General features: G+C 42.9%; 1 protein-coding gene across 18 annotated transcripts in view; it reads right to left on the minus strand.

Annotated features, from left to right (window-relative positions):
• LOC110531925 (adhesion G protein-coupled receptor B3) overlaps nt 1–27,129 on the minus strand; it is a 351,790-nt gene that overhangs the window by 172,759 nt on the left and 151,902 nt on the right. For 11 of the 18 annotated variants that reach the window (XM_090217638.1, XM_090217631.1, XM_090217636.1 and 8 more), the window contains 3 exons: nt 22,728–22,849; nt 18,940–19,134; nt 15,564–15,632 (listed from right to left, as the gene is read on the minus strand). In XM_090217638.1, the coding sequence (XP_090073764.1) occupies nt 15,564–15,632; nt 18,940–19,134; nt 22,728–22,849 (386 nt within the window). The remainder of the gene's footprint in view (nt 1–15,563; nt 15,633–18,939; nt 19,135–22,727; nt 22,850–27,129) is intronic. The other 7 variants (XM_090217639.1, XM_090217634.1, XM_090217632.1 and 4 more) reach the window with 1 other exon arrangement.

The following is a 27,129-nucleotide window of genomic DNA, read 5'->3' on the forward strand; positions in this document are numbered from 1 at the left end:
GTGTCTGTCTGACTAGCTAGCTGACTAGCTGGCTGAAAGCACATTTCTCCTCCCCCTCCTGCCTATGTGACCCATAGCGCAGGCCCTCTCTGGATGAATGGGGTAAAGGCCGCAGTGGAGGTGGATTCAAAGAGAAGCACCAGATCATCCTCTTTATTCTCACACCACAGCAACAAGGTAGTTCTTCCTTCCCTTAGCGACAGACACACATACACACTGAGTGTACAAAACAACACCTTCCAAATATTGAGTTGAACCCCCATTTTGCCCTCAGAACAGACTAAATTTGTCGGGGCATGGACTCTACAAGGTGTCGAAAGCATTCTACAGGGATGCTGGCCCATGTTGACTCCAAATCTTCCCACAGTTGTGTCAAGTTGGCTGGATGTGCTTTGGGTGGTGGACCATTCGTGATGCACATGGGAAACTGTTGAGCGTGAAAAACCCAGCAGCACTGAAATTCTTGCTCCTACTACCGTACCCCGTTCAAAGGCACTTCAAACTTTTGTCTAGCCCATTCACCCTATGAATGGAACACATACACAACCCAGACCTCAAGGCTTAAAAATCCTTCTTTAACCTATCTCCTCCCCTTCATCTACCCTGATTGAAGTGGATTTAACAAGTGACATCAATAAGGGATCATATCTTTCACCTGGATTCACCTGGTCAGTCTATGTCATGGAAAGAGCAGGTGTTCTTAATGTTTTCTCAACTCAGTGTATTTCTGTGCTTGACAGCAACCGTACTACAACTCCCATCCTCTCCACAGCATTGACACATCTAATTTGCCTTTATTTAACCAGGTAAGTAATTGAGAACACATTCTCATTCACAATAGTGACCTGACCAAGACAGAGGTGTAAAACACAGCAAAGCTGTAACGATTCTCCTCCTCTTTTGAGGAGTAGGAAATATCGGACCAATATGCAGCGTGGTAAGTGTTCGTCATATTTATTACACTGAACACAGAAAACAAACGAACAAGAGAATAAAGGAAAACCGAAACAGTCCCGTATGGTGAAAACACTGAAACGGAAAATAACCACCCACAAACAAGAGCGGGAAAACAGGCTGCCTAAGTATGGTTCTCAATCAGAGACAACAACTACCCACAACTAACAGTGGGAAAACAGGCTGCCTAAGTATGGTTCTCAATCAGAGACAACGATTGACAGCTGCCTCTGATTGGGAACCATACCAGGCCAAACACATAGAAATATAAACACAAGAACAAAACGTAGAATGCCCACCCCAACTCACACCCTGACCAACCTAAAATAGAGACATACCAAAGGAACTAAGGTCAGGACGTGACAAAAGCAGACAATTACAGACAAAGCAGACAATTCTTGACCATTGCCATTCCACAACCATTCCACAACCATTCCACAACCATTCCACAACCATTCCTCAACCATTCCCCTTCCATTCCTCAACCATTCCACAACCATTCCTCAACCATTCCTCTTCGATTCCTCAGCCATTCCTCTTCCATTCCTCAACCATTCCTCAACCATTCCTCAACCATTCCTCTTCCATTCCACTTCCATTCCTTAGCCATTCCTCAACCATTGCTCCGCCATTGCCAAACCATTCCTCAACCATTCCTCAGCCATTACTCAGCCATTCCTCAGCATTTCTCAACCATTCCTCAGCCATTACTCAGCCATTCCTCAGCATTACTCAGCCATTCCTCAGCCATTCCTCAGCCATTCCTCAGCCATTCCTCAGCCATTCCTCAGCCATTCCTCAGCATTACTCAGCCATTACTCAGCCATTACTCAGCCATTCCTCAGCCATTGCTCAGCCATTCCTCAGCCATTCCTCAGCCATTCCTCAGCCATTCCTCAGCATTACTCAGCCATTCCTCAGCCATTCCTCAGCCATTGCTCAGCCATTGCTCAGCCATTGCTCAGCCATTCCTACTGCCAAACACAAAAGACATACAGCTGATATTTTCATCTCTACAACAACAGACATGCAGCTCATCCTCCGTTTCCTCAGAAACAGTGATTACACGGCAGCATCCATCCACACTCATCATAGCCATTCCTGCACCACAAATAACAGGATTTGAAATTCATTGCTTCTGTCTAGCGTTTAGAACACCAACACATTGTCTAGTTGTAAAATAATGTATAAAAACACACCTGTCCAAAATTAATCTTTTACCCTGATCCTTTAGATGACAGATGGCTGTCATATCAGCTCATGGTCTGGTGAAGATGAACTACACATTGGCCAAAGAAGAACTCTTTATACCTAAATAGACTTGGCCTGAATCGCACATTCTTAAACACCAGGCAGGCAATCCTTAGACAGGCACACATCCACACAAACACACACCCTCCTTAGGCAGACCGAGGGCTCTGTTCCTCAGCCAGTGAACTAATGAACCTTGTCTCCATCCTCCTCTGGGTTCCTAATCAGACAGACAGATTTCCGGTCTTCCTTCTGTGTGTGTGAGTGTGTGTGTGTGTGTGTGTGTGTGTGTGTGTGTGTGTGTGTGTGTGTGTGTGTGTGTGTGTGTGTGTGTGTGTGTGTGTGTGTGTGTGTGTGTGTGTGTGTGTGTGTGTGTGTGTGTGTGTGTGTGTGTAATTTCTGCAGTGGAGATGAGATTTGAATGAGGTATGAAGCAGCATGCCAGAAATAAATGGTTGTAGAAGGAAGGCTGTATGTCTGATGAGGAGCCCAGAGGAAGGCTGTATGTCTGATGAGGAGCCCAGAGGAAGGATGTCTTTCTGATGAGGAGCCCAGAGGAAGGCTGTATGTCTGATGAGGAGCCCAGAGGAAGGCTGTATGTCTGATGAGGAGCCCAGAGGAAGATGGAGATAAGGTTCAAATCAAATCAAATCAAAGTTTATTGGTACACAGATTTGCAGGTGTTATAGCAGGTGCAGTGAAATGCTCATGTTACTAGCTCCAACAGTGCAGGATAATTTCTACAGTACAAATACAGTCAAATACACAAATATTCAATGAACCAAACAATAAATCAAGAAATGACAATGAGTGAGAATGTGTCAGAATCCAGAATATAAATACATGGTGTGTATAGACAGTATAGAATGTGTCAGAATCCAGAATATAAATACATGGTGTGTATAGACGGTATAGAATGTGTCAGAATCCAGAATATAAATACATGGTGTGTATAGACGGTATAGAATGTGTCAGAATCCAGAATTTAAATACATGGTGTGTATAGAAAGTATAGAATGTGTCAGAATCCAGAATATAAATACATGGTGTGTATAGACGGTATAGAATGTGTCAGAATCCAGAATATAAATACATGGTGTGTATAAACGGTATAGAATGTGTCAGAATCCAGAATATAAATACATGGTGTGTATAGACGGTATAGAATGTGTCAGAATCCAGAATATAAATACATGGTGTGTATAGACGGTATAGAATGTGTCAGAATCCAGAATATAAATACATGGTGTGTATAGACGGTATAGAATGTGTCAGAATCCAGAATATAAATACATGGTGTGTATAGACGGTATAGAATGTGTCAGAATCCAGAATATAAATACATGGTATGTATAGACGGTATAGAATGTGTCAGAATCCAGAATATAAATACATGGTGTGTATAGACGGTATAGAATGTGTCAGAATCCAGAATATAAATACATGGTATGTATAGACGGTATAGAATGTGTCAGAATCCAGAATTTAAATGCATGGTGTGTATAGACGGTATAGAATGTGTCAGAATCCAAATTCTAAATGCATGGTGTGTATAGACGGTATAGAATGTGTCAGAATCCAAATTCTAAATGCATGGTGTGTATAGACAGTATAGAATCTGGAAAATAATATGGTATGTACAGTAGTAGGTATATTAGGATAAGCTATGTGGAGAATACTGTAGAGACATACACATTGAGTATATAAATAGATTATGAGGTGACCAGCGTTCAATGACTCTATATACTGTACATGGGGCGTTAGTCTCAAGGTGCAGGGCAGAGTACAGGGCAGGTAGCTGATCAACAGTCTGATGGCCTGGAGATAGAAGCCGTTTTTCAGTCATTCGGTCCCAGCTTTGATGCACCTGTACCGGCTCTGTCTGCTAGATGGTAGCAGGGTGAACAGACCGTGACTTCATCAGTTTACTGGCTGACAGACAGAGGATAGGAGGGTGTTTAAAAATGGACAGTTAGGCAGAGAGAGTTCTTGGCCAGCTGTACCTCCATGGTCTTTGTCTTTCTGATTATCTCATCTCAACTACCCACCTCTTACCCAAACTCTAACCCTCTGCAGGCTGAGATACAGAGGATAGAAGGGTGTTAGGTAGAGAGAGTTCTTGGCCAGCTGTACCTCCATGATCTTTATCGTTCTCATCTCAACTACCCACCTCTGACTCAAACTCTAACCCTAACCTTAGCAGGCTGAGAGACAGAGGACAGAAGGGTGTTAGGCAGAGAGAGTTCTTGGCCAGCTGTACCTCCGTGATCTTAGTCTTTCTGATTATCTCATCTCAACTACCCACCTCTGACTCAAACTCTAACCCTAACCTCTGCAGGCTGACAAGATGGTGCTGCAGTGAATAGCAACTGTTTTACAGGCTCCTGACCAATTCTGCTGTTTTTTGTTTGTGTTTTTTTTTTCGCTGATCTTACAAAAAAAATCATATTGTGTCCACCATCCCCCAGACTCGAAAGAGTAAGCGACGGCAGAGAAGAGGCAGACGAGTCGGTATCCTGACAAAACTACGTTGGCGAGGAAATAAACCGCCTTCTATTGAGGAACGTACCGGAGAACAACCTGGAAGAGCTCTGCTCGAGACTATCCTATCAGCGGGACCTGAAGAACTGTAAAACTCTCTGTTTCTCTGAGACATGGTTAAACAAGGACATGGATAATATACATCTATCTGACGTCTCCATGCATCGTCTAGAGAGGACATGGATAATATACATCTATCTGACGTCTCCATGCATCGTCTAGAGAGGACGGGGGATAATATACATCTATCTGACGTCTCCATGCATCGTCTAGAGAGGACATGGATAATATACATCTATCTGACATCTCCATGCATCGTCTAGAGAGGACGGGGGATAATATACATCTATCTGACGTCTCCATGCATCGTCTAGAGAGGACATGGATAATATACATCTATCTGACGTCTCCATGCATCATCTAGAGAGGACATGGATAATATACATCTATCTGATGTCTCCATGCATCGTCTAGAGAGGACGGGGGATAATATACATCTATCTGACGTCTTCATGCATCGTCTAGAGAGGACATGGACAATATACATCTATCTGATGTCTCCATGCATCGTCTAGAGAGGACATGGACAATATACATCTATCTGACGTCTCCATGCATCGTCTAGAGGACGGGGGATAATATACATCTATCTGACGTCTCCATGCATCGTCTAGAGAGGACGTGGGATAATATACATCTATCTGACGTCTCCATGCATCGTCTAGAGAGGACGGGGGATAATATACATCTATCTGACGTCTCCATGCATCGTCTAGAGAGGACTGGGGATAATATACATCTATCTGATGTCTCCATGCATCGTCTAGAGAGGACATGGATAATATACATCTATCTGACGTCTTCATGCATCGTCTAGAGAGGACATGGACAATATACATCTATCTGACGTCTTCATGCATCGTCTAGAGAGGACGTGGGATAATATACATCTATCTGACGTCTCCATGCATCGTCTAGAGAGGACGGGGGATAATATACATCTATCTGATGTCTCCATGCATCGTCTAGAGAGGACATGGACAATATACATCTATCTGACGTCTTCATGCATCGTCTAGAGAGGACGTGGGATAATATACATCTATCTGACGTCTCCATGCATCGTCTAGAGAGGACATGGATAATATACATCTATCTGATGTCTCCATGCATCGTCTAGAGAGGACGTGGGATAATATACATCTATCTGACGTCTCCATGCATCGTCTAGAGAGGACGGGGGATAATATACATCTATCTGACGTCTCCATGCATCGTCTAGAGAGGACTGGGGATAATATACATCTATCTGATGTCTCCATGCATCGTCTAGAGAGGACATGGATAATATACATCTATCTGATGTCTCCATGCATCATCTAGAGAGGACGGAGGATAATATACATCTATCTGATGTCTCCATGCATCGTCTAGAGAGGACGGAGGATAATATACATCTATCTGACGTCTCCATGCATCGTCTATAGAGGACGGAGGATAATATACATCTATCTGACGTTTCCATGCATCGTCTAGAGAGGACATGGATAATATACATCTATCTGACGTCTCCATGCATCGTCTAGAGAGGACGGAGGATAATATACATCTATCTGACGTTTCCATGCATCGTCTAGAGAGGACGGAGGATAATATACATCTATCTGATGTCTCCATGCATCGTCTAGAGAGGACGTGGGATAATATACATCTATCTGACGTCTCCATGCATCGTCTAGAGAGGACATGGATAATATACATCTATCTGACGTCTCCATGCATCGTCTAGAGAGGACGGAGGATAATATACATCTATCTGACGTCTCCATGCATCGTCTAGAGGGGACATGGATAATATACATCTATTTGACGTCTCCATGCATCGTCTAGAGAGGACATGGATAATATACATCTATCTGACGTCTCCATGCATCGTCTAGAGAGGACGGGGGATAATATACATCTATCTGACGTCTCCATGCATCGTCTAGAGAGGACGGGGGATAATATACATCTATCTGACGTCTCCATGCATCGTCTAGAGAGGACGGGGGATAATATACATCTATCTGACGTCTCCATGCATCGTCTAGAGGGGACGGGGGATAATATACATCTATCTGACGTCTCCATGCATCGTCTAGAGAGGACGGAGGATAATATACATCTATCTGACGTCTCCATGCATCGTCTAGAGAGGACGGGGGATAATATACATCTATCTGACGTCTACATGCATCGTCTAGAGAGGACTGGGGATAATATACATCTATCTGACGTCTACATGCATCGTCTAGAGAGGACTGGGGATAATATACATCTATCTGACGTCTACATGCATCGTCTAGAGGACGGGGGATAATATACATCTATCTGAAGTCTCCATGCATCGTCTAGAGAGGACGGAGGATAATATACATCTATCTGAAGTCTCCATGCATCGTCTAGAGAGGACGGAGGATAATATACATCTATCTGAAGTCTCCATGCATCGTCTAGAGAGGACGGAGGATAATATACATCTATCTGACGTCTCCATGCATCGTCTAGAGAGGACGGAGGATAATATACATCTATCTGACGTCTACATGCATCGTCTAGAGAGGACTGGGGATAATATACATCTATCTGACGTCTACATGCATTGTCTAGAGAGGACTGGGGATAATATACATCTATCTGACGTCTACATGCATCGTCTAGAGGACGGGGGATAATATACATCTATCTGAAGTCTCCATGCATCGTCTAGAGAGGACGGAGGATAATATACATCTATCTGACGTCTCCATGCATCGTCTAGAGAGGACATGGATAATATACATCTATCTGACGTCTCCATGCATCGTCTAGAGAGGACATGGATAATAAACATCTATCTGACGTCTCCATGCATCGTCTAGAGAGGACGGAGGATAATATACATCTATCTGACGTCTCCATGCATCGTCTAGAGAGGACATGGATAATATACATCTATCTGACGTCTCCATGCATCGTCTAGAGGACGGGGGATAATATACATCTATCTGACGTCTTCATGCATCGTCTAGAGAGGACGGAGGATAATATACATCTATCTGAAGTCTCCATGCATCGTCTAGAGAGGACATGGATAATATACATTTATCTGACGTCTCCATGCATCGTCTAGAGAGGACATGGATAATATACATTTATCTGACGTCTCCATGCATCGTCTAGAGGACGGGGGATAATATACATCTATCTGACGTTTCCATGCATCGTCTAGAGAGGACGGAGGATAATATACATCTATCTGACGTCTTCATGCATCGTCTAGAGAGGACTGGGGATAATATACATCTATCTGACGTCTCCATGCATCGTCTAGAGAGGACGGGGGATAATATACATCTATCTGACGTCTCCATGCATCGTCTAGAGAGGACATGGATAATATACATCTATCTGACGTCTCCATGCATCGTCTATAGAGGACGGAGGATAATATACATCTATCTGACGTCTCCATGCATCGTCTAGAGAGGACATGGGATAATATACATCTATCTGACGTCTCCATGCATCGTCTAGAGAGGACATGGATAATATACATCTATCTGACGTCTTCATGCATCATCTAGAGAGGACATGGATAATATACATCTATCTGACGTCTCCATGCATCATCTAGAGAGGACGGAGGATAATATACATCTATCTGACGTCTCCATGCATCGTCTAGAGAGGACGGGGGATAATATACATCTATCTGACGTCTCCATGCATCGTCTAGAGAGGACGGGGGATAATATACATCTATCTGACGTCTTCATGCATCGTCTAGAGAGGACATGGATAATATACATCTATCTGACGTCTCCATGCATCGTCTAGAGAGGACGGGGGATAATATACATCTATCTGACGTCTCCATGCATCGTCTAGAGAGGACATGGATAATATACATCTATCTGACGTCTCCATGCATCGTCTAGAGGACGGGGGATAATATACATCTATCTGACGTCTTCATGCATCGTCTAGAGAGGACGGAGGATAATATACATCTATCTGAAGTCTCCATGCATCGTCTAGAGAGGACATGGATAATATACATTTATCTGACGTCTCCATGCATCGTCTAGAGAGGACATGGATAATATACATTTATCTGACGTCTCCATGCATCGTCTAGAGGACGGGGGATAATATACATCTATCTGACGTTTCCATGCATCGTCTAGAGAGGACGGAGGATAATATACATCTATCTGACGTCTTCATGCATCGTCTAGAGAGGACTGGGGATAATATACATCTATCTGACGTCTCCATGCATCGTCTAGAGAGGACGGGGGATAATATACATCTATCTGACGTCTCCATGCATCGTCTAGAGAGGACATGGATAATATACATCTATCTGACGTCTCCATGCATCGTCTATAGAGGACGGAGGATAATATACATCTATCTGACGTCTCCATGCATCGTCTAGAGAGGACATGGGATAATATACATCTATCTGACGTCTCCATGCATCGTCTAGAGAGGACATGGATAATATACATCTATCTGACGTCTTCATGCATCATCTAGAGAGGACATGGATAATATACATCTATCTGACGTCTCCATGCATCATCTAGAGAGGACGGAGGATAATATACATCTATCTGACGTCTCCATGCATCGTCTAGAGAGGACGGGGGATAATATACATCTATCTGACGTCTCCATGCATCGTCTAGAGAGGACGGGGGATAATATACATCTATCTGACGTCTTCATGCATCGTCTAGAGAGGACATGGATAATATACATCTATCTGACGTCTCCATGCATCGTCTAGAGAGGACGGGGGATAATATACATCTATCTGACGTCTCCATGCATCGTCTAGAGAGGACGGGGGATAATATACATCTATCTGACGTCTCCATGCATCGTCTAGAGAGGACTGGGGATAATATACATCTATCTGACGTCTCCATGCATCGTCTAGAGAGGACGGGGGATAATATACATCTATCTGACGTCTCCATGCATCGTCTAGAGGACGGGGGATAATATACATCTATCTGACGTCTCCATGCATCGTCTAGAGAGGACGGGGGAAGAAGCGGGAGGAGTGGCTCTTTGTTACCAACAACTTGTGTGCGATCTCTAATGTTAAAGGAAGTTTGGGGTTTTCGCTCGCCTGAGTTAGAATACTTCATGATAAGCTGCAGACCACACTATTTACCAAGATTGTTTTCATATACATGGTTCATAGCTGTCTATTTACCACCACAAACCGATGCTTGCACTAACACTACGCTCAACGAGCTGTATAGGACTATAAGCAAATGAAAAAGTGCACCTCCAGAGTTGGCGCATCTCGTGGCCGGTGATTTTAATGCAGGGAAACAGAAATCTGTTTTCACTAAAATGTCACCTGCATGTCACCTGCATGTCACCTGCATGTCACCTGCATGTCACCAGCATGTCACCTGCATGTCACCTGCATGTCACCTGCATGTCACCTGCATGTCACCAGCATGTCACCTGCATGTCACCAGCATGTCACCAGCATGTCACCTGCATGTCACCTGCATGTCACCAGCATGTCACCTGCATGTCACCAGCATGTCACCTGCATGTCACCAGCATGTCACCTGCATGTCACCAGCATGTCACCTGTGCAACTAGAGGCGACAAAGCTCTTGTTCACCTTGATGCACAGAAATGCTTACAAGGCAGTCCCTCACCCTCCCTTTGGCAAATCTGACCATAACTTTAACCTCCTAATTCCTTCTTACAAGCAACAACTCAAACAGGAAGTACCAGTGACACTCAATAGGTAAGTGGTCTGATGAAGCAGACGTTAAGTTACAGAACTGTTTTGCTAGCACAGACTGGAATATGTTCCGGGATTCATCCCATGGCATTGAGGAGTTTACCACATCAGTCACCGGCTTCATTAATAAGTGCATTGATGGCTTCTTCTCCACAGTGACTGTGCGCACATATCCTAACCAGAAGCCATTGATTACAGGCAACATCCGCACTGAGTTTAAGGCCAGAGCTGCCACTTTCAAGAAGTGGGACACTAATCCGGACGCTTTCTGTTCCTCCACACCTATAGGCAGGAACTTAAACAAGGAAGCACTTGTGGCAAGAACTGTTCAACGTTGGTTTGACCAGTTGGAGTCTATGTTTTAAGATTGTTTTGATCACGCGGTGTGGGAAATGGTACACTGACTCTGTGACTCAGTTCATCAGGAAGTGCATAGAGGATGTTGTTCCCACTGTGAAAATTATTACTTACCCAAACCAAAAACTGTGGATAGATGGCAGCATATGTGCAAAACTGAAAGCGTGAACCACCACTTTTAACCATGGCAAGGTGACATGGACGTCTACAAACAGCTATGCCCTCCGTAAGGCAAACAAAGAGACAAAACGACAGTACAGGGACAAAGTGGAGTCGCAATTCATCTGCTCAGACACGAGACATATTGAGCAGAGACTCCAGACATTTACGGATTAAAAAGTGAAATCAAACCACGTTCTGCACACCGACGCCTCGCTCCCGGATAAGCAAGTGGGGATAACAGACTGGGATATGGAGAGATTGATTATGTCCGTAAACACTCCAGCCAGCTGGTCTGCACATGCTCTGAGGATGCGGCTAGGGATGCCATCAGCGCCGGCAGCCTTGAGAGGGTTAACACACTTAAATGACTAACTCACGTTGGGCACGGAGAACGACCGCACCCAGTTCTTGTGAACGGAGGCGTCCTGTGTTGGCAGCTCCATGCGGGCGAGGAAGGTGCCCCCCAAGCGCATCACTAAGCTCAGGTCCCTGGGACTGAACCCCTCCCGCTGCAAATGGATCCTGAACTTCCTGAGGAGCTGCCCCCAGGTGGGCCACACTGACCACACTGACCCTAAACATGGGGTTTCTTCAGGGATGCATGCATAGTCCCCTCCTGTACTCCCTGTTCACCCATGACTGCGTGGCCATGCAAGACTCCAACACACCATCGTTAAGTTTGCTGGCAACACGACGACATGTCAGTAGTAGGCCTGATCACCGATGACGATGAGGTCATTGAACTGGCAGTGTGATGCCAAGACAACATCTCCCTCAACGTTGGCAAGACAAAGGAGTTGGTTATGGTCTACAGGAAATGGAGGACCAACACACCACAATTTAAATTGGGTTGAGAGCTTCAAGTTCCTCGGTGTCCACAGCACTAAGTAATTATCATGGTCCAAACACACTAACACAGTCGTGAAGAAGACATGACAATGCCTCTTCCCCCTCAGGAGGCTGAAAAGATTCAACATGGGCCTTCAGATCCTCAAAACGTTCTACAACTACACCATTGAGAGTATCTTGACTGGCTGCATCACCGCTTGGTAGGGCAACTGCTTCGCATCCAACCGATGAGAGAGAGAGAGAGAGAGAGAGAGAGAGAGAACCTAGTGTTTGTGTGTGTGTGTGTGTGTCGTAGACCAGACAGACAAAAGTCAGAAACTGCAGTGAGGACCACCAATTAGTACTTGTAGAGAGACAGAAAGACTGGGTCGATAGAGGGCAGACTGCCTGCTGTTCTCTTTCTCTCTTTCTTAGTCATTTAGCAGACACCCTTATCCAGAGTGACTTACAGGAGCCATTAGGCTTAAGTGCCTTGCTCAGTAAATATATTTGTTGTTGGCTCTGGATTCAAACCAGCAACCGTTCGGCTACTGGCCCAATGCTCTTAACTGCTAGGCTTCATACTTCTCTCTACCTTTCTTTCTCTCTCTCTCTCCATCTCTTCCTCTATCCTTCCCTCTCTCTGTCTCTTCCTCTATCTTTCTCATCCTCTATCCTTCCCTCTCTCCTTCTCTCTCTCTCCTTCTCTATCTCTCCTTCTCTCTCTCCTTCTCTATCTCTCCTTCTCTATCTCTCCTTCTCTATCTCTCCTTCTCTATCTCTCGTTATCATCCTCTCTCTCTCTCTCTCCAAGGTCTTAACCACCTAGGTGAATCAAAGAGAAACAGAGGGAAGAAAAAGGAAGAAAAACACCAACCATCCAAAATACCCCCTCTTTCTGTTTCTCTTTCTCTCTTTCTTTCTCTTTCTCTCTTTCTTTCTCTCTCTCTCTCTCTTTCTTTCTCTTTCTCTCTCTCTCTCTCTCTTTCCTCCCTTCGCCCTCCTTTCCTTTCCTCTCTGGAAGGCAGTCATTTGGCACTGGAAGTTCACAAAAGCTGCGGATGTTCTTTGTAAATTAGTGGTCTGTGGAGATGCTGTCTCTGCCGGAAACAGGGCGGATTTGTCTTAAAATAAAGTGGGAGTTTTTGAAGGAAGAGTGGCCACCTCTCAACCCTGAGAGGCTCATTCAGGATGACAGGAGAAGTGACAGGAGGAAAACCCACGCAGATAAAATCATAAAACCCCTGCCTGAGGTTGTACCCAGCATCCTTGGTGTATTTTTGTGGGATAAAGACGAGAGGACCTGACCGACACATTTCTGTTTCAGAATATGGTTAATGAATGTGAATAGAATTGATTTCTGTTCTGTATAAAATATGATTCCATTAGATGTTTCCTTGTTCAATCTACAGTTGGAAGTTTAGACGGAAGTTTACATACACCTTAGCCAAATACGTTTAATCTCAGTTTTTCACAATTCCTGACATTTAATCAGAGTAAAAATTCAGTTTTAGGATTTATTTTAAGAATGTGAAATGCCAGAATAATATTAGAGAGAATTATTTATTTCAGGTTTTATTTCACATTCCCAGTGGGTCAGAAGTTTACAAACACTCAATTAGTATTTGGTAGCATTGCCTTTGAATTGTTTAACTTGGGTCAAACATCTCGAGTAGCCTTCCACAAGCTTCCCACAATAAGTTGGGTGAATTTTGGCCCATTCCTACTGACAGAGCTGGTGTAACTGAGTCAGGTTTGTAGGCCTCCTTGCTCACACATGCTTTTCAGTTCTGCCCACACATTTTCCATGGGATTGAGGTCAGGGCTTTGTGATGGCCACTCCAATACCTTGACTTTGTTGCCCTTAAGCCATTAAGTCACAACTTTGGAAGAATGCTTGGGGTCATCGTCCATTTGGAAGAGCCATTTGCGACCAAGCTTTAACTTCTTGACTGATGTCTTGAGATGTTGCTTCAATAGATCTTCAGTAGATTTCCATCCTCATGATGCTATCCTATTTTGTGAAGTGCACCAGTCCCTCCTGCAGCAAAGCACCCACACAACATGATGCTGCCGCTCATGTGCTTCACGTTTGGGATGGTGTTCTTCGGCTTGGCAAAACAGTTCTATATTTGTTTCATCAGACCAGAGGATATTTCTCCAAAAAGTACGATCTTTGTCCCCATGTGCAGTTGCAAACCGTAGTCTGGCTTTTTTAATGGCGGATTTTGAGCAGTGGCTTCTTCCTTGCTGAGCGGCCTTTCAGGTTATGTTGATATAGGACTTGTTTTACTGTGGATTTAGATACTTTTGTATCTGTTTCCTCCAGCATCTTCACAAGGTCCTTTTCTGCTGTTTTGGGATTGATTTGCACTTTTTACACCAAAGTATGTTCATGTCTAGGAGACAGAACGCGTCTCCTTCCTGAGCGGTATGACGGCTGCGTGGTCCCATGGTGTTTATACTTGCGTACTATTGTTTGTACAGATGAACGTGGACCCTTCAGACGTTTATAAATTGCTCCCAAGGATGAACCAGACTAGTGGAGGTCTACAATATTTTTTCTGAGGTCTTGGCTGATTTCTTTTTATTTTCCCATGATGTCAAGCCAAGAGGCAATGAGTTTGAAGGTAGGCCTTGAAATACATCCACAAGTACACCTCCAATTGACTCAAATTATGTCAATTAGCCTATCAGAAGCTTCTAAAGCCATGACATCATTTTCTGGAATTTTCCAAGCTGTTTAAAGGCACAGTCAACTTAGTGTATGTAAATGTCTGAACCACAGGAATAGTGATACAGTGAATTACAAGTGAAATAATCTGTCTGTAAACAATTGTTGGAAAAATGACTTGTGTCAAGCACAAAGTAGATGTCCTAACCGACTTGCCAAAACTATAGTTTGTTAACAAAAAATGTGTGGAGTGGTTGAAAAACGCATTTTAATGACTCCAGCCTAAGTGTGTGTAAACTTCTGACTTCAACTGTATGTACCGTTGAATATGTTCTACTAACATGGGAGTCATGTAGCTGTTCGTACCTAGCAGGTATACTATACATGCAACATCCTTCTTTTGAACAGCACAGGGAGGCAGAAATATCCATTCTAGCAACAGCTATATCCCTCTGATGTGACTAAATAAAGATAAATACTCCTCAGGGGTTCTGTAATTATGAAATCCAGCATTTGAAATGACCTTTCCACCCTGACTGCTATGGAGTGACTGGGTTTCTAGGGAAGAAGAACAAACATCATAGAGAGACGTAATGAGTCGATTGGGGCTGGTCATCTCTGGTGGCTGTGCTCCCTGCTGCCACCGAGTGGACAGTGGTGGTATTATACCTCCAGATAGAGATACAGACACATCCCAACCCAGTGACACATTACACAACGTGACTAAATAAAAGTACTTCACGGCTGATCTAGGATCAGGAACAGGTCCCGCCTGCTTACACAATCTTATGATCTAAAAGAGCAAATCTGATCCTAGATCAGCACTCCTACTCTGAATACGAACTCAGATCACAATGACCAGTTGAACTCAGGCTCAGTGCTGGTGAATGCTATAGTATTCAACTGTCTGGACCAGATTCTGAAAGAATACCTCACTCACCCACTTTAAGTGCATTCCATAATGTATCAAGCTCACTGCAGAATGCTTACCTGTTGTGCGTCTTCCCACTTTTCCCTGTTGTCCTCCTCTAGGAGATTGCTGATGATTTGAAAGAAGTTCTGTAGGGAGGAGAGAGAGGAAATTGACTCAATTAAATTGACTCTTATTGCATCAAAAGAAAACAAAGCTGATGCCCCTTTCCACACACACATGTATGTACAAACACACAGACACACACACACACACACACACACACACACACACACACACACACACACACACACACACACATGTATGTACAAACACACAGACAGATGCTCAGGGGAACTATCACTACCCTATTGACAGTCAGCGTCAAAAATATTTCAGCTGGTCTCCCGTGTGTGTGTGTGGTGTGTGTGTGTGTGCCCAGAGGTGGCCCCTTTCCCGTGATACAGACGATCTTGTTTTCTACTTGAATGCTTATGCTCCCTCTGGTGGTAATGTGCCCATTTTAACATTAGCACACACACACACACACACACACACACACACACACACACACACACACACACACACACACACACACAGCAAAAATGCACAGATGCAGCAGCGAGCGCTAGCTGTACTCATTGCGTCAGACTGTCTGTCCACACAACGACAGACCAGACACACGACCAGGACACAGCTAGCATTCAGGACAGAAATTATCTTATTGGAGGAGGAGGAAGAAGAGGGGGTTCAGGCTGTAATCTCCATCATACTACTGAAATAAAGAAATTCAATTGGAGGAGAGAGAGGAAGACAGGGAGGGGGACACAGGGGAGAGACAGGGGAGAGAGGGGGAGACAGTGGAGAGGGAGGAGGAGAGGGAAAACAGGGGAGAGTCGAAGGGTAGACAGGGAGAGAGGGGGTCAGAAGAGGGAGTGGGAGGTAAAGTGGGAGGCAGGAGGGAGGGTAAATAGGTAGAGGGGGTGAACGGAGGGAGAGGGAAAGAGGTGGAGGGGGTGACAGGACAGAGAGGGAAAGAGGTAGATGGGGTGACAGGAGGGAGAGGGAAAGAGGTAGAGGTGGTGACAGGACAGAGAGGGAAAGAGGTAGAGGGGGTGACAGGACAGAGAGTGAAAGAGGTAGAGGGGGTGACAGGACAGAGGGGGAAAGAGGTAGAGGGGGTGACAGGAGGGAGGGGGAAAGAGGTAGAGGGGGTGACAGCACAGAGGAGGAAAGAGGTAGAGGGGGTGACAGGACAGAGGTGGAAAGAGGTAGAGGGGGTGTCAGGAGGGAGGGGGAAAGAGGTAGAGGGGGTGACAGGGGGAGGGGGAGAGTTCTCTGATACAATAAACAGGCATAATGGAGCTTTCTTCGTGTCGATTTCTGGGAAAATGTATTTGAAATGACTACCATTCACCACTGCATTCACCATCACATATTACAGTAAATATAATGATTACATGTCACAGTAAATATAATGATTACATGTTACAGTAAATATGATTACATGTCACAGTAAATATAATGATTACCTGTTACAGTAAATATAATGATTACCTGTCACAGTAAATATAATGATTACATGTCACAGTAAATATAATGATTACATGTCACAGTAAATATAATGATTACATGTTACAGTAAATATAATGATTACCTGTCACAGTAAATATAATGATTACATGTCACAGTATATATAATGATTACCTGTTCCAGTAAATATAATGATTACATGTTACAGTAAATATAATGATTACATGTCACAGTAAATATAATGATTACATATTACAGTAAATATAATGATTACATGTCACAGTAAATATAATGATTACATGTCACAGTAAATATAATGATTACATGTCACAGTAAATATAATGATTACATGTCACAGTAAATATAATGATTACATATTACAGTAAATATAATGATTACCTGTTCCAGTAAATATAATGATTACATGTTACAGTAAATATAATGATTACATATTACAGTAAATATAATGATTACATGTCACAGTAAATATAATGATTACCTGTTACAGTAAATATAATGATTACATATTACAGTAAATATAATGATTACATGTCACAGTAAATATAATGATTACATGTTACAGTAAATATAATGATTACCTGTCACAGTAAATATAATGATTACATGTCACAGTAAATATAATGATTACCTGTTCCAGTAAATATAATGATTACAAGTTACAGTAAATATAATGATTACATGTCACAGTAAATATAATGATTACATATTACAGTAAATATAATGATTACATGTCACAGTAAATATAATGATTACCTGTTCCAGTAAATATAATGATTACCTGTTCCAGTAAATATAATGATTACATGTTACAGTAAATATAATGATTACATGTCACAGTAAATATAATGATTACATATTACAGTAAATATAATGATTACATGTTACAGTAAATATAATGATTACATATTACAGTAAATATAATGATTACATGTTACAGTAAATATAATGATTACATATTACAGTAAATATAATGATTACATGTTACAGTAAATATAATGATTACATGTCACAGTAAATATAATGATTACATGTTACAGTAAATATAATTATTACATGTCACAGTAAATATAATGATTACCTGTTCCAGTAAATATGATGATTACATTTCACAGTAAATATAATGATTACCTGTTACAGTAAATATAATGATTACCTGTTACAGTAAATATAATTACAAAGGTAGCTTGCCTCGTTAAATAAAGGTTAAATGAACAATGTAAATGTTAAACTTTAGACAACATTCACCCACTCTGGAGAAACCAACCATTACAGTAAATGTAACAGTAAATATAATGATTACAAAGGTAGCGTTAGACAACATAATAACAGAGGTGACAGCTCATCCCAGGCAGGTACCTATTTGTTTCCGTTTCTATTTTAGTCTTTTAGCAGACAAAATAGACCAATGGCTGTTCATCTGGGTAAGGGGATGGACTCTAGACCATACTATCAGCCAATCATGTCTGTGTATGTAAATATCTTCAAATGTGTTTCCTAACGCCCACACGATCAGGCTGAGCATTTCAAGAGCCAAAGGAGGCTCAGGGAAATAAATGATTAAAAAAGTTATTTTCATTAAATAAACACACACAGTGATTTATGAGACATACAGTGATGATTTAAAATAACAAAGCTGACATGGGGACTTTAACTGTGTAAATAATCATTCCAGTTTCAATGGAAAGGGGGAGATATGTTGACAAGCCTCTCAGGGGTTTTCCACCTCTCCTGCACATGCAGGAGAAAACCTTTTAAACTTTATCATATTGTTTTCTATTTTCATGTATGCAACAAAAAAAAAAGGACACAAAAAAGGACACAAATCAAAATAAATCCAACACACAATTCTACCTCAGCAGCATGGTCAACATTTATCAAGACAAAAGAGACCGATCCACTCACCTGCACGTCGTCTGAGCTAGGTTCGTAACTGGCCCTCTTGAAGGTATCAGTCACGTTTCTGAGTATCTCCACAGAGGACAGCAGGTCTCCAGCGTAGAAGTTCCTTCTCTGGGTGAGATCCAGCAGGGTCTTGGTCACCTGAGACATCCCGTCCCCCGCCAACTTCCCCTGGCCCTTAGCTAGATGGCCCTGGATCTCCAGAAGAAGAAATGAACTATGAGGTCTTATATGTTCTCTACACTATATTACAGTATATTACCACAGTATTACTACAATGATTGATTCTCTACACTATATTACAGTATATTACTACAGTATTACTACAATGATTGATTCTCTACACTATATCACAGTATATTACTACAGTATTACTACAATGATTGATTCTCTACACTATATTACAGTATATTACTACAGTATTACTACAATGATTGATTCTCTACACTATATTACAGTATATTACTACAGTATTACTACATTGATTGATTCTCTACACTATATTACAGCATATTACTACAGTATTACTACAATGATTGATTCTCTACACTATATTACAGTATATTACTACAGTATTACTTCAATGATTGATTCTCTACACTATATGATAGTATATTACTACAGTATTACTACATTGATTGATTCTCTACACTATATTACAGTATATTACTACAGTATTACTACAATGATTGATTTCCTTTAGAATGCATTAAAAGGCCAGCGTCCTCTAGCCTTTGGCCCAGTTAACCTGTACCTCCAGGAGAAGGAAGAGAAGAGAGAGGACCATGAGACCCTCTGCGGTCCTCTAAAGTATAGTATACACTATATTATTACAGTATTACTACAGTTTATATTACAGCTTTCCCTGACCCTCGACCTCCAGGAGAAGGAAGAGGAGGAAGAGAACTATGAGACTGTTCTCTGCAGTAGATTACTGCAATATGTGGTTTAAACTGTCTACATTAACATCAGCTGTAGTGTTATTCTTTAAGTCTCTATAATGTAGTTTAAACGGTCTACATTAACATCAGCTGTAGTGTTATTAGTCTCTATAATGTGGTTTATGCTGTCTATATTAACATCAGCTGTAGTGTTATTAGTCTCTATAATGTGTTTTAAACTGTCTATATTAATATCAGCTGTAGTGTTATTAGTCTCTATAATGTGGTTTATACTGTCTATATTAATATCAGCTGTAGTGTTATTAGTCTCTATAATGTGGTTTAAACTGTCTATATTAATATCAGCTGTAGTGTTATTAGTCTCTATAATGTGGTTTATACTGTCTATATTAATATCAGCTGTAGTGTAATTAGTCTCTATAATGTGGTTTAAACTGTCTACATTAATATCAGCTGTAGTGTTATTAGTCTCTATAATGTGTTTTAAACTGTCTACATTAATATCAGCTGTAGTGTTATTAGTCTCTATAATGTGTTTTAAACTGTCTACATTAACATCATCTGTAGTGTTATTAGTCTCTATAATGTGGTTTAAACTGTCTATATTAACATCAGCTGTAGTGTTATTAGTCTCTATAATGTGGTTTATACTGTCTATATTAACATCAGCTGTAGTGTTATTAGTCTCTATAATGTGGTTTATACTGTCTATATTAATATCAGCTGTAGTGTTATTAGTCTCTATAATGTGTTTTAAACTGTCTACATTAACATCAGCTGTAGTGTTATTATTTAAGTCTCTATAATGTGGTTTAAACTGTCTACATTAACATCAGCTGTAGTGTTATTAGTCTCTATAATGTGGTTTAAACTGTCTACATTAACATCAGCTGTAGTGTTATTATTTAAGTCTCTATAATGTGGTTTAAACTGTCTACATTAACATCAGCTGTAGTGTTATTAGTCTCTATAATGTGGTTTATACTGTCTACATTAACATCAGCTGTAGTGTAATTAGTCTCTATAATGTGGTTTATACTGTCTATATTAATATCAGCTGTAGTGTTATTAGTCTCTATAATATTGTCTACTTTCAATATCCACATTACCATATCACCAGCATACACTGCATATATTGGAAAAGAGAGATAGAGTATGAAATAAATACAGTGAAGATGACTGATGACTGAAGAAATATCTACCATCCCCTGTATGTATTTCATATTCACAGATCTATGTCTGTGTCCACACATGTTGGTAAACCACTGTAGACTGAAGAGGGACGTAGAACAGTAGCAGCAGGGTAGAGAGAGTAGAGGTATGTCAGTAGTAGCAGGGTAGAGAGAGTAGAGGTATGTCAGTAGTAGCAGGGTAGAGAGAGGTATGTCAGTAGTAGCAGGGTATAGAGAGGTATGTCAGTAGTAGCAGGGTAGAGAGAGGTATGTCAGTAGTAGCAGGGTATATAGAGGTATGTCAGTAGTAGCAGGGTAGAGAGAGGTATGTCAGTAGTAGCAGGGTAGAGAGAGGTATGTCAGTAGTAGCAGGGTATAGAGAGGTATGTCAGTAGTAGCAGGGTAGAGAGAGGTATGTCAGTAGTAGCAGGGTAGAGAGAGGTATGTCAGTAGTAGCAGGGTAGAGAGAGGTATGTCAGTAGTAGCAGGGTAGAGAGAGGTATGTCAGTAGTAGCAGGGTATAGAGAGGTATGTCAGTAGTAGCAGGGTAGAGAGAGGTATGTCAGTAGTAGCAGGGTAGAGAGAGGTATGTCAGTAGTAGCAGGGTATAGAGAGGTATGTCAGTAGTAGCAGGGTAGAGAGAGGTATGTCAGTAGTAGCAGGGTAGAGAGAGGTATGTCAGTAGTAGCAGGGTAGAGAGAGGTATGTCAGTAGTAGCAGGGTAGAGAGAGGTATGTCAGTAGTAGCAGGGTAGAGAGAGGTATGTCAGTAGTAGCAGGGTATAGAGAGGTATGTCAGTAGTAGCAGGGTAGAGAGAGGTATGTCAGTAGTAGCAGGGTAGAGAGAGGTATGTCAGTGGAGCGATGACATGTTGCAGGACTGGATGGGTTTAATAGTTTACATTCACGATTCAGCTTTTAATCTCCTATATTTATCCTAATTTAAATACCAGCTTTTTCTACCTTCATTGTTCAGTTTCATTCTATTCAGTCCAATTTGTTCCGGCCTTAAATCCATTCTGGGTCAGTGAATGATGGATAGAATATTTAATAGATGTATAATAATACTATCTTGCTCTGAGAAGAAACAATATATACCTAAATACTATCAAATCATTGCTTCCACAATAGGGAAAATGGGGTTATTAAATACCCAGCCCAAAGAGGAGAAACATCAATGGGAGACGTTGGTGATATGGCGGACACTGCCAGTAGCACTAAATCAAAGAGTTGCCGAGGTCTATTCATTACAAATGAATGGTTTAATTTGCTCCCATATTGAATGTTCATCTTTGGCAACAGTGCAGTTGGGAACATTGGGTAATGGTGAATTTATGATGCGCCACAAATAGAGACTGAGGAAAGGGGAGAAGAGAAGGAGGAGAGAAGAGGACAGGACAGGAGAGGAGAGGAGAGGACAGGAGAGGGAGAGGGGAGGAGAGGAGAGGAGAGGAGAGGAGAGGAGAGGAGAGGAGAGGAGAGGAGAGGAGAGGGAGAGGAGAGGAGAGGAGAGGAGAGGAGAGGAGAGGAGAGGAGAGGAGAGGAGAGGAGAGGAGAGGGAGAGGAGAGGAGAGGAGAGGAGAGGAGAGGAGAGGAGAGGAGAGGAGAGGAGAGGAGAGGAGAGGAGAGGAGAGGAGAGGAGAGGAGAGGAGAGGAGAGGAGAGGAGAGGAGAGGAGAGGGAGAGGAGAGGAGAGGAAGAGAAGTACAGTAGACCTACTGAAGATAGACCTACTGATTGCTGCAGGTATCTATATTCATTGGTTATGCAGCGGGCATAGCTGGGTGGTTCCCAATAGGCCACACCCCGGTGATCCAGAGAGCAGCGTCGACTAGTGGTGCCTGTGGAAGACAGGAGTGAAGGAGAGAGACAGAGGGGTGGAGAGAGAGAGGGGAGAGAGAGAGGGGGTAGACGGTAGATGGAAAGGGCCGAAGGACAGAGAGAGAAAGAGAAATAGAGAGGGATACAGATATGGAAGGGGGAGCAGATGGGAGGGGAGGGGACCAGAGATAGAGGATGAGAGAGAGAGCCAGAGCGTGAGAGAAAAATACAGAGAACAGAGAAAGAAATAAGAACAGAATCAAAGAAAGGTAGAGAGGAAAGATAGGGAGTCAGCAGAGATTAGGAGAAAGAGAGAGGGAGAGGATGAGAGAGGGAGAAGGAGAGGATGAGAGAGAGAGAGAGAGAGAGAGAAATAGAGAGAGAGAGAGAGAGAGAGAGAGAGAGAGAGAGAGAGAGAGAGATTAATACTTGTTCATAGGAGACTTATCTTCCTTGTGTAATTTCCCTCAGCCCCTCACATCTTCCAGTGGAAGTTTAAGGCTGAAAATACACTGTAGCTATTTGGAAGCCATATGCTGCTTCTGTGTTTGTTCAATAGTGTTAAAGGTTAAAGGTTACATACAGCAGAGATATCTACACCAATGTCTTACATACAGCAGAGATATCTACACCAATGTCTAACCTACAGCAGAGATATCTACACCAATGTCTAACCTACAGCAGAGATATCTACACCAATGTCTAACCTACAGCAGAGATATCTACACCAATGTCTAACAATCAGCAGAGATATCTACACCAATGTCTAACCTACAGCAGAGATATCTACATCAATGTCTAACATACAGCAGAGATATCTACACCGATGTCTAACAATCAGCAGAGATATCTACACCAATGTCTTACACACATCAGAGATATCTACACCAATGTCTAACATACAGCAGAGATATCTACACCAATGTCTTACACACATCAGAGATATCTACACCAATGTCTAACATACAGCAGAGATATCTACACCAATGTCTTACATACAGCAGAGATATCTACACCAATGTCTAACATACAGCAGAGATATCTACACCGATGTCTAACAATCAGCAGAGATATCTACATCAATGTCTAACATACAGCAGAGATATCTACACCGATGTCTAACAATCAGCAGAGATATCTACACCAATGTCTAACATACAGCAGAGATATCTACACCAATGTCTAACATACAGCAGAGATATCTACACCGATGTCTATCAATCAGCAGAGATATCTACATCAATGTCTAACATACAGCAGAGATATCTACACCAATGTCTTACAATCAGCAGAGATATCTACATCAATGTCTAACATACAGCAGAGATATCTACACCGATGTCTAACATACAGCAGAGATATCTACACCAATGTCTTACATACAGCAGAGATATCTACACCAATGTCTTACATACAGCAGAGATATCTACACCAATGTCTCTCACATCATCTGTGCATATGTGTTCAACTACAACAAGGCATGTCCACACATGAAAATAAATGAATTGGATACACTATGTCAGGGTATCAACGTCAGTACAACCATACTAAAATACTAACACTGACACTGATATGGACACACACACACACACACACACACACACACACACACACACACACACACACACACACATACACACACATATACACACACACACACACACACACAGACGCGCATGAACTGACACGCACACATGCACGCACACACACACACACACATGCACACACACGCACACACACTTACCCTCCCCCACCCTACTGAGCACTCTGTTTCCTCAACACAATCCCCCACCCCACTGAGCACTCTGTTTCCTCAACACAATCCCCCACCCCACTGAGCCTCCTGTTTCCTCAACACAATCCCCCACCCCACTGAGGCTCCTGCTTCCTCAACACAATCCCCCACCCCACTGAGCACTCTGTTTCCTCAACACAATCCCCCACCCCACTGAGCACCCTGTTTCCTCAACACAATCCCTCACCCCACTGAGCACTCTGTTTCCTCAACACAATCCCCCACCCCACTGAGCCTCCTGTTTCCTCAACACAATCCCCCACCCCACTGAGCCTCCTGTTTCCTCAACACAATCCCCCACCCCACTGAGCACTCTGTTTCCTCAACACAATCCCCCACCCCACTGAGCCTCCTGTTTCCTCAACACAATCCCCCACCCCACTGAGCCTCCTGTTTCCTCAACACAATCCCCCTGGTTCTGTTTTCATCTCTTTTCACAGTCAAGATAGAACTCTGGCTCCCAAATGGCACCCTATTCCCTACACTGTGCCCTAGTTTTGACCAAGACCAAAAGTAGTGCTTCATATAGGGAATAGGGTGCCATTTGGTACACAGGCCCTTCTATTATAACCACACACCTCCTGCACTTTTCAATGTCCTCTGTGTCCAGCGGTGTGATAGTGGAATCAGACAGAGAGTGTGGTGGGGGACATGTGGGTTCAGTGTGACCGCTTCCCTGCTTCACTTTCTACCTTTCACAATACAGACACACACAACCACAGCAGCTTATCAGTCCCACCACATGGATCAAACAACAGGTACACTGTGGAGCCATCAGGTGTCTGATTAAGACCAGGAGGAGGGAAGGGGGGGGGAGGAGGAGGGGAGTGGAGGAGGGGAGGGGATGAGGGGAGGAGGAGGAGGAGGAGGAGGGGAGGGGAGGGGAGGGGAGGGGACGGGAGGGGAGGGGAGGGGAGGGGTGAGGGGAGGGGAGGAGGAGGGGAGGGGAGGGGGTGAGGAGGAGGAGGAGGGGAGGAGGAGGAGGAGGAGGGGAGGGGAGGGGGGGAGAGGAGGAGGAGAGGAGGGGAGGGGGTGAGGGGAGGAGGGGAGGAGGAGGAGTAGGGGAGAAGGAGTAGGGGAGGAGGAGGAGAGGAGGGGCGGAGGGGATGAGGGGAAGGGGAGGGAGAGGAGGAGGAGCCATGAGGTCTTTGATAAAGGGAAGGAGGAGGAGGAGGAGGAGGAGGAAGAAGAGGAGGAGGTTATGGGGAGGGAGAGGTAGAAAACAGCAGTTAAAAAGTGCCATGCTGTTGTAGGCAATATAATCATAGTTAGCCTAGTAATATGTCCCTGTCTTTGGCTATAGGCTATTTGAAAACACATTGACATAATGCTGTGAGGGTCAATGCAATGCAAATAGGGAAATCTGTTCAGTAGAAACATACCCACTGCATCTCAAATGGCACCCTATTCCCTATGTAGTGCAGAACTTAGAAATAAAACAGTGCATTGTATAGGAAATAGGGAGTCGTTTGGGACACAGGCACCGTGTAAAGCACTTCCAATCCGTCACAGCAGGAATGGATGTGTCAGTGGAATGTGACAGGGACATATCCATCACCACTAGTCCTCTCTACACATGAGTAATGGACAGAAAGCTCCCAATGAAACCTCTACATAATAGCCCCTGGAAAATGACTCATTTCATTATCAACTAAGTTACAGCAGAACATTTCAAAGTGCTCTAGTTTCTCTTGGTTCATTATTCAGTCAATGGCCAAACAGCGGCTGGAGTCTGAATTCAGACCAACAAGACTATCCAATTTTTAAACTGTTAATTTGTATTTTTTTTGTTATGAATCGAAGTTAAAAAAGTGAAGACTTGAATGAAAGAAAATAGGATAAGTGAGTTGGTACGACAAGTGTTTGATACGACGCTCACATGCCCCACAGGCAGCGGTGGTAACCACTTGGATAGACAAAACCCCAGGGCATGACTGTGTTCTTACCTGTAGCATTAGGAGGACACAGACACGCACGCACGCACGCACGCACGCACGCACACACACACACACACACACACACACACCATAGCACACCATCACCATAGCATCTCCCACCTGTAGCACACGCTCCAGCAGGTATATCTCTCCCAAAACCAATTCTTTCTTTGGCCGCCTCTCCTTCCAGTTCTCTGCTGCCAATGACTGGAACGAACTACAAAAATCTCTGAAACTGGAAACACTTATCTCCCTCACTAGCTTTAAGCACCAACTGTCAGAGCAGCTCACAGATTACTGCACCGTACATAGCCCACCTATAATTTAGCCCAAACAACTACCTCTTTCCATACTGTATTTAATTTATTTATTTATTTTGCTCCTTTGCACCCCATTATTTTTATTTCTACTTTGCACATTCTTCCATTGCAAATCTACCATTCCAGTGTTTTACTTGCTATATTGTATTTACTTTGCCACCATGGCCTTTTTTTGCCTTTACCTCCCTTATCTCACCTCATTTGCTCACATCGTATATAGACTTGTTTATACTGTATTATTGACTGTA

Source organism: Oncorhynchus mykiss, chromosome 23, assembly GCF_057628025.1.
Source record: "Oncorhynchus mykiss isolate SJ-2025 chromosome 23, ASM5762802v1, whole genome shotgun sequence".
NCBI classification, from domain to species: domain Eukaryota; kingdom Metazoa; phylum Chordata; class Actinopteri; order Salmoniformes; family Salmonidae; genus Oncorhynchus; species Oncorhynchus mykiss.